At 40.4% G+C, this 15,179-nt stretch overlaps 1 protein-coding gene across 1 annotated transcript in view; it reads right to left on the minus strand.

The window, feature by feature from the left end:
- LOC135080902 (phosphofurin acidic cluster sorting protein 1) overlaps window positions 1–15,179 on the minus strand; it is a 203,123-nt gene that overhangs the window by 46,411 nt on the left and 141,533 nt on the right. The window contains exon 2 of the mRNA XM_063975632.1: window positions 3,042–3,269. Coding sequence (XP_063831702.1) covers window positions 3,042–3,269 — 228 coding nt within the window. The remainder of the gene's footprint in view (window positions 1–3,041; window positions 3,270–15,179) is intronic.

The following is a 15,179-nucleotide window of genomic DNA, read 5'->3' on the forward strand; positions in this document are numbered from 1 at the left end:
GAACATTAATTCATTTTTATTTATATAGATAGATAGATTAGGTATTTATCCCATCGACATAAAGTTTATTTCTGGAGGGACAAACTCAAATGCTTCATAACAAGATTTGCTAAACTTTGGCACTGAATAATACCAGCTCAGAGAAACTCGTCGCTTTCTAATGAATACAAATACAAGACAATAGGGGGATGGACTGGAACTTTCGATTGGAAATTTAAATTTTGCATACCATGTCCGCCTTTGTTTATAGGAGATTAGGGGGCGTCCATTAATTACGTGAGACAATTTTTGCAATTTTTCAACCCCCCCGCCCCCTTGGTGAGATTTGGTGAGATTTTTCCAGACCCTCTCGCCCTCCCCACAATCTCACGTGAGATTTCTTAAAATACATAATATTTGCAATGTAAAATGGTAATATCTAAGCTACGATTAGGATTTAATATTAAAAAAACTGTTTCTTCTAATTTCTTTATTGTTAGACGGTTTAGAATGAAAAATTGAATAATTTATCATTTAATTATCTTAAAATATATTTATTTTTTAATTTAAAGTAACCCAGTTTTCTCGCAATTTTCTCGCTGAAAAAAATTACGTGATATTTGTCGAGACCCCCCCCTCTCCCCAACGTGAGATTTAGTGATATTTTTCTTGACCCCCTCACCCCCCTAAACGTCTCACGTAATTAATGGACGCCCCCTTATCTATTCGGCGGGCTGCATTGTAAGAGACTTCATAAATAACATTTTCAGTGGCAAGAAACTGTATTCCGCTGTTTCTATAGTCTTTGAATAATGCATTGAGGTTCATTAAGCCTATCGCAATTAAACTCGAAGAGCCTATGGGGAGAACTTAGAATCCTTAGGGAGTAATTAGGGCCGTTGGCTTAGTGATGAAATTAACCTTCGAAGCTCATAATGATGTTTAGTAATACAATAAGGTGTACGAGTAGCAATATCGCAAATTAACGCGAAGAGTATAAGATTAGGTCCTTCGAAAAAATATGCATGATCAAATTCTACACTTGAGACACTAGAAATTGTTTTTACAAGTATTGATTCTAGAAATATCTTTAACGTTATCGTTACCTGAAAATCAATTCTTGGTATCATTCTTTTAGGTATTCGTATCCGAAGCATGGCAATAAATATCGGAACAGGCAATATAACATTTACGGCGTATAGTAACCATTAAAACGGCGCTAAATTATTTCAGACATACGGTTTATGATGTCTACCCGCATTCTTAACGCGCTGGAGACATGTGTTCAAAAACAAACATTCAAACTCCGAGTAGATGCTCAGAATAAAATTAAGTACAGTCAATATTAACATGGACACATTGTACATTACATTTTATGGATTATTGTTTACCTACCTAAGTCCCAAGGAGGATGCTATCTAGGATGTCCACTGCTGAACATAGGCCTCCCTCTAAATAATAACCGGTTGGTGGCGGTCTGTATTCAGCGACTTCCTGCTACCGTTATAAGGTCATCGATCCACCTTAAGGGACCTTTACAAGTTAGAATCTTTTTCCTACCAGCGCTTCGTGACGAGCTGAGAAGAAGCACAAGCATCCTGTTGCTGGCAGTTTGGCCAGCAATCCTTTTTTAATAATTGTTTATGGTTTTTTACTTTTTTTTAATATTGTTTTAGGATTTTTGAAGTTGCTTTTGTACTCTCTCGTGTTTATGTTTTGAGCTGCAATATACCTACTGTTTTGGCCCTTTTTTGGAGTTTCCTTGCTTCTAGCATACCTATAATCACCACCGGCAGGCCTATCCATCTAATACAGTCCACTCCATCGTTTTTAACACATCCCTTAACAGAGCCAGGGTTTAGGTAGTACATACATATATTTTACATGAATTAGCATCAGCCGCATCAGCGATTCTGATCAGAGCAGAACCAAAGGCTCCTTGATCTAGAAAACATTCTAGACCGTGGTCTAGATAGTCTACAATGGCTTATCCACCTTGTGCAACTCATCTTGACTTCATCCAACTGACATCTTGCCTTGTAACCCTGTCTCATGATGATACAAAACATCTTCCCAAGGTCAGGATCTTAAACTTGTATTAGTTGAACTTGGATCGACGATAAACGGCGGAGGCCCTCAAAGTGGCCGTAAATCCTGGCCTCGGCCACTAGCGACAGAATATTCCAGATTACGTATCGTAAAACGAAAGAGTACATTGTAATCGGTCAAGCATAGGGACACCACACTTTCGGAGTTTTCCGGAAAAGTAAGAGTTCTATCGTTGATCTTGCTGAATTTGGATTAAAAAAGAAACACTCAGTTGTGCCCTTTTTGAGAAGTTTGGTAACTATGCCAGCTAATAATAAAAAGGGAATTATTTATGAAAGTGCGTAATAAATGTCCGGTTTTGTTTTATTGATTTGGTAATCCTAGTCATGCGTAAATAAACGATTTTTTATTGCGAGCGATCGGAATGGATATCTTAATTGAATGAGGGCAGGGAGCCAAACCTCATAGCATTTATGAGCACAAGGAGAAAAACAGTTTTATTATCAAAATAAAAATAGCTTTTACCTTTATGCAGGCGCTGCGTTAACGTCTTTATAGCTCTACAATTTTGTCTCTTTCAGATTTCAAAAGGTTAGTTTCAAGACACTGTTCCGATCGTGCTTGAGCAAATGGAGCTGGTCTAACTCTACTTCCAGCGGCTGCACAGCTATATCACTTGAGCGCAGAGTACGTTTGCTACGATGCATTCTCGCGGCCATGTATGACCGCGCGCCGGCGCCCAACCGCACCGGCGCTAACGCCATCCGGAGTACCTGTCACGCTTGGGCTTTAAAGATACGTAGAAAGACACTGACCTATTCCCATCCCTTTTGACGAAGTGCGGATACTGTAGCGAGAAGCATAAATCCAGCTCCACATCCAGCGGCGGCACGGCAATATCATTTGAGCGCAGCGTACGCTTGCTGCTGTGCATCCTCGCGGCCAGTATGACGCGCCGCCGGCACTTTTACCTGTCACGCTTAGGCTTAAAAGATACGTAGAAAGACACTGACCTGTTCCCATCCCTTTTGACGAAGTGCGGGTACTGTAGCGAGAAGCACAAATCCAGCTCCACATCCAGCGGCGGCACGGCAATATCATTTGAGCGCAGCGTACGCTTGCTGCTGTGCATCCGCGCTGCTAAGATGACCGCGCCTGCGCCCGCGCCGCCCGCCGCGCCGCCGCCCGCCTCGCCGAGCGCGCCGCATACTCGGAGACGTGTGACGCGCAGTGTGCATAGCCTGGGGACAAGCAGAGAAAGCATTTTAAATACTGAAGAATACAAATAATACGGAAGTAAGTACATCTGATTGTTACCTAAACACCTATGCATATTACCTAAGAAGTGTCTGTCAACGACAACGGGACTATTCCCACCTCTCGTTCCCACCACTGCAACTCCTGTGTAGCCAGGATCTACAGCTGCCCTGACCTGACCGCCACAAAAACCCAACCAATGAAGGTCAAGTTTGTCCCGGGGGAAAGTTAAACTGTCATTGGACCCGCAACGAAATTAATCAGAAGAACATAGGAGGAGTTCGAAATTAAGGTTCGACTTCCCTCCATTGCAAAGCGGATGACAGGTGACAAAGGTTTAAAACCTTTAAGAAAAGATTATGCACCACGGACAATAAATTAAATTAAGGGGGCCTATCTTATGAGCAATTAGCAACTACCTGCCAATAATATTTTTCACAAAATCGCTTAAAAGCACGGAAATTTTTCCTTGTCGCGACAAGATCGGTGTAATAAATTGCGGAAACATATGTATGTTGTATTGAATTAAGCATTATATCACGTTCATGTTTCCAAAGATCACACTCCCACAAGATATGATGGGCAGACTGCTCATGACTGACATCATCAGTGGAACACTCGCAAAAAGGAGACGGAACTAGTTTGAATTCGTGAAGTTTATGTTTGTCTGTCAACGACAGTTGGGACGAGACTATTCGCAGCTCTCGTTCCCAACGCTGCAACTCCTGTGTAGGATCTACAGATTGACCGTCAATTAAAAACAACCCAGACAGTTGGGAGTTAATGTCAGTCATCTTAACTGTACCTACCTAAGCTGTAGCGTCTAGCTAATCTAACGTCTATTCCCTTATCTGGCATTATGTAACATTGTAACATAATGAAATTGCTTCAAAAAATAAGAGCGAAATTCAGGAGATACTTTTTTCCAAGCATAGGCATTAGGCATATGCTGCCAAAAAAATAAACGTTAATAACATCGATAGAATCTTGCTCTATTCAAGTCATTCAGAAATAACCTTTTAGCGACGAAAGGCACAATCATCCGTATTGTTACGGCACAGAACTCCCAGCTGTCCCTTATTAGGGCCTCACACAAATGCCAGGACGGAACAGTTTTGTCCCGTAACAATGTCCGCCCGTCCGGGGAAGTCCGCTGTAGAAGGCCTTCGGCTAAAACATTTTTGCCTTTCATTTGAAACAGTTGATAAACATTCCTTGTAAAATTCTTTCCCCAAAAAATATTCGGAAAAGATTTTCAAAGTCGACGAATTTTTATAACTCAGTTAATACCTCAGTTCTTTTTTCGCCTAATGAGATTTTCTCCCCCGACTTGAAAGGGCAAAGCGACCGAATTTCACAAGGACCGCACGCTTGTTTGCTATTAGTTCAAATGAAATTAATTTCGTGCAAGATGAGCTCAGTGTTTTTAATTTTGAAGAACTGTTGTCATTTTCAAACCAACTCCGTGAAATTAGATTTATACACTAGAGGTGGGCGCCGATATAAAATTGGCCGGCGGCGGCGCGCCGACTTTTTGACCTCGGCGGCGGCGGCGTCGGCGGCGTGACCTTGTTTGACCTTTGTTTATTAGGTTTTTTTTTAATCTGCTTTTTTAGTATCTGTCGTCAAGACTAATCAGGTGATTTGCAGTTAGTTGGGGTTTGAGCCACTAAAGCAGTGGTTTACCCTAGTAAATTAGCTCTCTTGATCATAGATACTTTGATATTTGGATAGCGGGTTTGGCTGAGATCAGGTTCTCGTGTATTTCCTAAAGGCGAGCGTACCAATGTGCCGATAAAAGGACCCTTAACATGTATTTTTGAGCTCTTTGGAGGCACATAGTTAATGTTGGATTAGCTGACTGTCGGTGGAATATTATATTCAGTTCTATTTTATTTATGTTTATGGTCTTTCCATGTCATCCTACGGTCCAGGATTTTAATGCAGGTTGATTGCAGCAATGTGTCGAGGTCTAGATTGGCCGGAGGATAAGTTTCACGTCTTAAATGATAATATGGTGAGACTTCGGGGCTTAATTACATGCGCCACTTGGTCAGCCAAGCAGCTGACATTGCAACAGTCTAGTCACTCTAAGATCACAGTTACATTTGAGGAATGCCGCAGCTTTCTGGTGTCTGGGCTACTTTACTAGTAGATGTTATAGAGTATCGGACCAAGTACAGAGTCCTGGGGTACTCCAGCTCTGCTGCTAAAAAGAGAAGATTTTGTCATGGCGGTCAACTCCTCATATAGTCAAGTACAAAGATATCCAAAAGCAGCATACGAAAAGATGCAAAATGAGCTTTCTCAAATCACAATGGGAAGGTTTGGTAGCACAGCACCTAGAATGGCGGGAGATTGTGTTGTGTAGAAGCGAGTCCGCGAATTCAACGAGCAGTACACAACTGAACTCGACGCAAAACGCGATGATGTAAATCCCGTCCATCTGCCGCCATTCACTATAATTATGTTGGCGACGGGTAATTACTCTCAATGTGCGAGGAGTTTGCCGCGAAGATCGGCTATGTAAGCCATATTTGGGGATTACTAATGTTTGGCCAAAAAACGTTTCCCAAATTATCACATCGCAAACAACGTTTCGCAAATTTTCATTTGGCAAATTCTCATTTGGCAAAACAACTTATTGCAAACTTTTAATTCGCAAATGTCGTTTTTGGCATATTATTGTTTAGCAAATTATTGTTTGGCAAAGTATGTTTTGCCAAATGTTTCATTTGGCAAAAATATTTCACGATAAACTATTTACAAAACAATTTGATTGGTGCATAGAATGGAATACAAATTAGCTTGTGGTTATTATTTTGTTTAGTGGGTAGTTAATATAAAATTTTTTCTAAATAAATTTTCATATTTCATTCTATTTTATCGAAATTTCCAAATGATTCATTAGCAATAGAGATGATTCTAGCGCTCGGCGGCCGCTGGTCACTGTTCTAACCTAACCTAACCTACTATTTTCTACAATACCTACTTTCTGCAACCATACTATTTTCTGCAATCTCTCTGTTTTACATAAAATTATTGTGAAAACCATGACCATGTGCCTTATGCTTTGATTTGTGGGTAACGGTGGGTACTCGTAAGTATGTGAAGTGTCAATTTGACCAAGCAAATTATTTGGGATATAATATTTGGCAAAATAAAACATTTGCTATATAAACATTTGCCAAGTAAAATTTGGCCAAATGTTAATTTGACCAAATGAATTAGTTGCGAAAAGTACAGTTGCTAAAAGTTTATTTGGGAAATGAAACTTTGGCGATAAGTTGTTTGCGAAGTGAAATTTGGCGAAAAGTAATTTGGCCAAACGGAAGGATACCCATATTTGGGCGCACCAGCGCCGCTAAGACAGCTAAGTCGAAGTGATCACCATGACCGAAATCGGTCGGATGAATCATCATCATCAGTAGGAATCAAAGGCAGGCATAGCTGCAAGTCTCGGATCAAGTCCGATGCTTGATCTTATTTTATTTTAATTGAATTGTGAATTTTTTGGATTATCCGTGTCAATGGGTTTAAATAAACCGGCTTGTCATGTAGCAAAGGTCTGAGATTTTTCTTGTCAGTTCGCACTCATGTATTACCGGACCTAATAAGCGGAGAACACTTTGAGGGAGGTACTTTGTTGCCTTCCAGAGGTTGTGGTTCCCATTTGCATTCCGAGACATATTTGCCAATCTCTGTGTGAGTGATTCGCTTAAAGTATAGTCCAATAGTGTGGGTTATCTGCCAGACGAAGGCGGGGATTTTTTTCTTGACAGCAAGAGGGCCCGGCGCCTCTCGCGATCAATTATTTACTAGACCAAGCAGTAACTTGAATAATGTACTTGATTAACTGTTAATATACTTAGTATTAAGTTATTCAGACAGTGGTGACTGAGTTTGTTGCGGCGCTTCTTCTCAGCACTTGACAAATGTTTGTCTCGAAGCGCTGGTAGGGCAAAAAAAGAATGAGATATGTATAGGCTCCTTAAGAGCATTTGACGATTTGCAAGTACTAATTTAATAATTAGTCTAAAGCTAAACAAATAAAGATAATTTTGATTTTCAATCAATTATTAGAACATATTATATCAATGGCATTAAGTTCGCCTTGTGTACCAATTTATATGGCATTAAAGAATAAATATTATAGTTAGTTCTTCTGTTATATGGTTTACTGATGGGTCATAAATGGGCCCTAACGTAGGCTTTGGCATGTATGGAGAGCAGCCGAAGCTTAAATTATGCTATCTCAAAGCCTGGGTTTTGCCTCTATCTTTCAGAAGTCTACGCCATTATTGAATGTGCGGAAGCTAACCTGCGAAAAAATTATACCAACCACATAATTTACATTAACTCAGACAGTCAGGCCGCGCTGATGGCCTTAAACTCCAACTTAATCACCTCAAAGTTGGTAGAAAACTGCATGAGTCGACTGAATACCCTAGGAAAACGTAACAGAGTAACGATGAGATGGGTTCCAGTTCACGCAGGAATCGTGGAAAATGAAAATGCCGACGAACTGGCCAGAGCGGGAGCGGAGGGAACACAATATGGTCCAGAACCCTTTTGTGGCATTCCCAAAAGTCTCGCTCGAATGACCCTGGAGAACATCTATTTAAACAAATCCTTTAAGGCATGGTCAGACACGCTAGGATTAACTCATTCCAAAGCTCTTATAAAAGCTTATGACCAAAAATGCTCTAAGCAGATCATAGGACTGAGTAGGATCAAAAACGCATCTTAGTTCGAGCCTTCACTGAACACAGCAGCTTAAACAAGCACTTGTCCACTATGGGACTGTCCGAATCAAGAATGTGCAGGATGTGCCAAGAGGCAGATGAAACGCCACTACACATTCTCACGGACTGCGGACCTTTGATGCGCAAGCGGAGCTTACACCTGGGCAAACACATCCTAAGCCCACAAGATGTAAAACATATCGCCCCCCAAAAGATACTGTAATTCCTGATGGATTCAGGACTCGGAGGCGAACTGTAAGGAAAATAGCGGCGATCACAATAGATCGGTACCGGTCGCAGTGATACTAGGACTTTATTGAACTAGAATAGCCGCTCAACTTAATAAAAAAATAGTTCTTCTGCGTTTAAAACACAAATTAGTACAGTATTGGAGAGGAATAAATTTCAAATAGTTTGCACAGTATCAGTATCGGCGCGCCGACAGCTGGTCGCCGGCGGCGGCGGCGTGAAAAAATTCGCGGCGGCGGCGGCGCGCCGGCGTGGCGCCCACCTCTATTATACACACAAGGTTGCTTAAGGGTGAATACCTCAGGGTGAGGTTTAATACGATCAAAAGAGAAAAAATACTGAACCTGCTAACTAAGGCTATTTCTCAAATTAGATTTATTTTGATTCCATAATCTATTAGAGTAGGCGCACACCGTTGATTTTTTGTCGGCCGATAGTTTAGTCGGGCAGTTGATCAGTATGGGCATGTATGGGAGTGCGCACACTACGCCGATTCGATTTGGCCGATACACATACAAATTAAAATCGGGCACAACTATCGGCCAACTAAAAATCAACGATGTGCGCCTACTCTTAACAATAACATTGTTCAGCTGTAGATCGTGAAAGGAATAAAATATCTCCATAGCCTTATAGAGTACAGCTGTCTGTTTTAATTGACTGGTACCCGGCGATTCCATCGGGGAGACCAATTGACGATAGCCTTACATAGAATGCATGCATAATCAAATGATTTTGCAAAGTATGTTATGTCTAAATGCTGATATTAGCGAGAGCATAAACAATATCTTTTCGATCACATTAATCCGTGATGCCGATTACGAAATTGGTTCCTTTTGATTAAATTGGGTATCATTGTCCTATTTAAGTGTCCCATTATCTGATGTTGGATTTAGGCGGTTTTTCAGACTTCAGAAACAGTTAATTGGACGTTAGTTTAATAATTTCAGGGTATTCCCCTAAGCGTTGATCTTCCGATGCAAAGTAGTCCGCGAATTATTTCGATGTTGAGGACAACCAAAGATCTCACTTTGTTACTTATACCTACCAATAGAGGTATAAGTTATAAGGCATCTTTTAACCTCACAATCTAGAGTTGGTATAATATTAGTCCTCCATATGATATCTATTCAATTTAACGATAGTCGTAAACTTTAATAACAACAAAAAAAGAAAAAGATACTCTTCAAGATCGTAACATTTATTCCAGACATCGGTTTCTGAATGCTCCATCATTTGATACGCGTTGTCAAGGTCAAGGCGAATAAAGCATTTGGCGTATATTTTTATTTGACTTCAGTTCTAAGAAACATTGGGCAATGCTATCTATAATAATAAAAAAGGCGTTAAAGCTTTTATTACTTTTTAGACTTTAAACAGCTCTAATATGTTTAAAGTCAGAGCAGATAGGAAAATACTTCTCTCCAATAATAAATGAACGAAGCCAACAATTTATAGCGCCATTCTCTCTAGCTAATTTACTATGCAGAAGCATGCACGTGAAATTAATATGTTGTAGGTACCATGGCTGTTAAATTATCACCTCACTTCTCATATAACACAAGCTTTATTTCTAACATATGGGCGAAGGATATAAAGCTCCATAATATCTTTTATGTGACTTTCATAACACAAGTGGCCACTTTGTATTCTTCAAAAACAATGTTACGTCGCATGGCGGACAAAATCGCAAACTCAACGCAAAACTCTCCCAACACATCCAATATTTGTTACAGGCTCAGCAAAATTGATTTAATAAAAGTTAGAAAAACAAAGGACCTAGAGGGCTGGTTCGAGAGGCCAGACGGAATCTTAAATACTTGTTGGGTTTTCGGACGGGCTTGTGCGTCATTGTAGGGAGTTAGGGACGATGTTTTTAAAGGCCCACGCCATCTAATATCATATCATATCATATTTGGTATCTAAATATGGCTATAAGATATTTTTATGCGTCTGAACATTACAACTTACAACGCTGTTGATTTCTATCAAAAATAAGACTTTTACTTGTTATTTAACGAATCTATTCTTATAAATTGAAATGCTTACTTTTTCTGCTTGGTATCTTTGCCACTACACTTGTAGCGCTTTTCAAAAGATCGATGTCATTATTATCATCATCATTTTCAGTCAGGACGTCCACTGCTGAACATGATTTCCATATTCCATTCCATAAAATATCAGTTTCATAAACTTTACACCGACGGTTGCAGAACCAAAGAGCAACGTAAATCCGATATCGTAGTTGGTGAAAAGCTTCGCATTTACAAATCAATGGCTCTGAATCGCAGCGAAAGATACTTTACTTTAATACCCCATTTACGCTGAGATATAAAACGCCTCCAGTATTTCTTCGCCTAGATAAAGCCTGGACTAGACTCACGGATAAATCCGTGGGCGAGTAGCGTAAATGCAAAATGTAGGCTAAGCTCACCTCAGTTACTTATTATGAACAATATACATTTAGGAGTTTAGGAATATGGAATTAAAATTGTCTTACACATATTAACTTTCATGTAAATGCTACTACAGAGAGCAGTAGATGTTCCAATTTCCCGAATTGTATTTATAGTAGTGCCAAATTAATACAAAATATATTTTGTCGTAAGGATTACTCAAGCATAGATTGTATGTAGCAACTTGAATTACTGTGGTAGCTTTTATCTAGCCAGGCGACTAAAGTTATAGACGCTAGATGAGTCGAGAACACAACTCAAGATCGGAACATAGTAGGAATAGCCAATAAAAGAAGCATCACAAGCACAAAAGGAAAACGTATCCCTTTTCTTCTGCATAGCTGGACATAGATATTGGCAATTCCACGGACGTTAAAAGCATCTGCATATTCTCGCTTGAACGCATAAAGCCTGGTCTAGGCCGGCGGCTGCCAAATGGAATGGCCTGGAAGTTTCCAGAGCGTCTGGAGCGAATCTCGTAGGCGCTGAGCTAAGCGGATCGACGTAATCCTAAATGCACGCTCTACAAAATGTAGATGGACCGGTGAGTGGGAGTGCTAGATTCTAAGCATTTTAGATCTAACGGGTGTTTCACAATATGCGTTTTCAAAAGCATTGGAAATCGGAATTTAGCCTTTATCTCTTGAGTCGAGAATTAAATAGAATAGAATAAGAACGTACGAATACCCTACTTGACGTTTCGCTTTTTTATAGAGGTGCTTTCTTGACTTACATCTGAAAGTCTACTTACTACCTAGTTTTCAGACAAATCAAATTTCTATTTAGTCAATCAAATTAAATTGAGGAACTTTTAAAAGTTATTTGAAAGAAAGAATTTAACTGCCACTATTTCGCCTCTATAATTTCAGTTTCCACCCATTAGCATTTTCAGCGTAAGTAGGGAATGCAAAACCGGTTAATCGGAAACCGAACAATCGGAAAAACCGCCCTTTTTCGACGAATTCTAAAACCGGTTTTAAAAATCGAAACCCGGATTTAAATCGGTTATTCTATCTGTATTACACGTAACCAATTTCATAAATAAGCAATATCATTTTATTATAATAGGCCAGTAGAATTAAACACAAAAATGAATTAAATCGGAAATAATTCCTACTAAAGATTTTAGTGCTTTAATGGCTTCATTAGTTGCCCATAAAGACTCTCCTAGGTTTTCGACTTCAACGGAGTTGTGCTTAAGTGGTGGGGGCCCCCGAAAGGGGCGCTTTTTCGGTTTTCAAGTTATACCGCGTAAAGGACTTACCCTATCGAAAAGTGGTCTTCCTGACGGTTGAAGGGCATTTAATCCTGTATTAAATAAGACCAAATTCATATGTTTTGAACAAACCGTTCTCGTGCAAATGTTCGGCAAAGTAGAAAATATGTGTACAATTAATGACCCTCTCCACGTCCAATGGCTCGTTACCCGCAGGCTTCCATGTCTTGAAAAGGAGCGCCTCAACCAGTGTAACCCTATCAAGGCTTACGAGCTGGATGCGCCTATCCTTGTTCGTCCCAGCCGTTCCTTAACTGCGGTTGCTGCACCTCTTCCTGGCACTCACCTGAACGACTCTGTGTTACCTACTGTGGCTGTCCTACCTATTGGAAACATTGTCACTTGGTTACTCCGTCGTTTACCTTTGAACGGGGAATCCCCGATAATTATTTAAGACTCGTACCGCCCGCGCCCGCCACCTGACATGACCTAACGTTCACAAATAAAGCTTTTTACATTTTATTATACTTTTTAATTTAAGATATTGCTTATATCAATCGTAATTGTAAACAAATACGTTTTTGATGTACATTACGTACCTACATGGTGGTAATTAACAAAATACTAAAAACCGACAGAGTAATGAATTTTAAAAACGTATTCGTTGACAATTATTACGTACAATGGAGATAAACTACCATCCCTTGAGTTAAATTTAGCTTATTCATTATGCACTATGTGCCTATAATTCCTAATGAATAAGCTAAATTTATCAAAACTGTTATAACCCTCTCTTAAATAATGTAATCTAACACAAAACGGACAGAACGTAACAAATCGCTGTATGTAACTACTAGTTAATTGAAAAAAAAAATAATAACCGATTAAAAACCGAAAACCGGTTTTTTTTTCTTGGAAACCGAAAAAAAAATCGGTTTTTGATAAACTTTCGGTTTTGCATACCCTAAGCGTAAGGCTGCTATTAAACTAAGGATATGCGAGGAAAATGTGGTGTCATGAAAGGCATTGAGATCATACGGAAAGTTCCCGCGAGGACACTGTATCTCTGGAAATTGAATCCAAAACCTCCAAGAGAGGGAGAGAGAGTTGAGAGAAAAACTCTAAGAATCAGTAAGACGATTTTGACACTGGATCACGGAGGCAATTTATTAGATCACTCTTTTTTCCTGATTTCGTACATCACAGCACAGGTCTGGTGGGAAAACCCTAGCACAGCGAGGTAATTTGTACTTTCAAAGCAAGTGAGTGATGCGGGCGAAGTATGTGTATGTGTGACGCGAACAAAGAATTTGCGCATGATAAATGTGTAGCGATCTAAAAGCACACCGCTTTGGTGTAAAAGCGGCCTAATTGCTAAGGTCCCTCGCCCACGACGACTTTCTGTAGCGATGTAGTAGCGATTCGGTCGCGCGTTCGCATCGATACAGTAGCAATGCGGTCGCTAGCTGTGCCCTCGCCCACATAAACGCGATTCTGTCGCGATGCAAACGCAATACTATCGCGATTCAAACGTGTGGCACAAAATTACCATGCGATTGCTCCATCCTCCCTCTGCTCTCCCCCCGATGTCGTCCGACGTTCGCGCGTTTGCAATGATACAGTCGCGATGCTGTAGCGCTTTACTTCGTTCGTTTCAGCGAAGGACGTCCTCTGCTGGACAAACGCCTACCTCAAGGATTTCCACAAAGACCGGTCCTGCGCCGCTCGCATCCAGGCACCTCCCGCGATCTTCACCAGATCGTCGATGCACTTAGTAGCGCGTTGCAAATGCGACTAACGCGCGTTAGTAGCGATGCTGTCGCTCTTTTACGAAACGCGCGACAGCATCACTACAAAAAGTCGCCGTGGGCAAGAGCCCTAAAACCGCACATTTTTCGGCCTCACCACTGCGAGATCCCGGGTCTGCCGCAGACACGCGTCCTGCTTCAAAATTAATGTAGGCCGTCCCGACGTGTGAGCCCCCGCGTTTTAATTGTTTTGCGCTCATCCCGGATAGTTGGGTGGGCGTGAGCGAGCGGGTTTAGTGGTCGCTTTGTATTATTGTCTACATTTCAGTTTCATCCTTTTCTGGAATTACGTTTACGAGGGTTTAGTCGTTTAAAGTTATGCTGTCTACATAGCGATGTATAATCTGCTATTTATATAATCCGCTATGCTTATGGTTTCAGCGTGCTAAATGTACCTAAGCTGGGCTTATAGATTCTAATTTGTATGGAGAATCGGCCGATACCAAATCGACGTAATGTGCGCCCTTTCATACATCTCCATACTGATCAACAGCCCGACCCAACTATCGTCCAACTTGGTCTGCACCTAGGCTTAATAAATACGATATGATTAAACTACACAAGTATTATATAGGTGACTGTGACTACAAACGTGTGTTCGCAATTGCGGTGGTTATTGTCCGATACAGCAACCACAAAGTCAGGCAATCAGCATTTAAAAATACTTGGATTACAGAATAAACTGTACTACGAGCACATTTCTAGTTCAATGTAGCGATCCCAACATTGCCAGCTCACCTACACCTTAACTAACTTTCAATATGACCATATCCGACAAAACTCACACAAGAACAACCGTGCAACTTGATTCTTCTGTCTACACCCATAAAGTTCAGAGTAGCACAGATAGCTAGGTGGTGCTAACCGTTCCTAGATCGCCTAGTTTCTTTTTATAGCTGCGAGCAAACATGGCCAGCCATTGAAGCACCGGAAGGTTAACAAATGAGGTGATCCAGTTGCAGACCAGTCCTGCAGAACACCATAAGCGAGCTTTCTCTATGCACGTTACAACGTGGAAAGAGTTAGTGATGTGTTATCACTTTTATAGCAAAACACGATATATCTTCAAACATAACCGGAAAAGTGGCCATTTATTGCGTACATTAAAATCTCATTACATCTCACAATTTTATGTGGCATTTATAGCAATACAAATTGCCGCTATTTTCTAAAAAAAAAAAGTATGACGTAAAATCAAGTATCGTAAAATCCTAACAAATCAACAAGAGGCTAAAATAATTTAGTTTAATGATACCTTTAATAATTATTATCAGTCTCCCACGTCATGTGAATATTCCATTGTTCAATAACCTCTCGTAAATTCATTAGCAATGAACCGTAAAGCAAAAGATATGAGAAGTAAACCCGAGGGAGTTTATAAGAAAATCTATTCCTCGAGGCAAACAAAAGGTTGTTAATA

The sequence above is a fragment of the Ostrinia nubilalis genome, chromosome 18, assembly GCF_963855985.1.
Source record: "Ostrinia nubilalis chromosome 18, ilOstNubi1.1, whole genome shotgun sequence".
NCBI classification, from domain to species: Eukaryota; Metazoa; Arthropoda; class Insecta; order Lepidoptera; family Crambidae; genus Ostrinia; species Ostrinia nubilalis.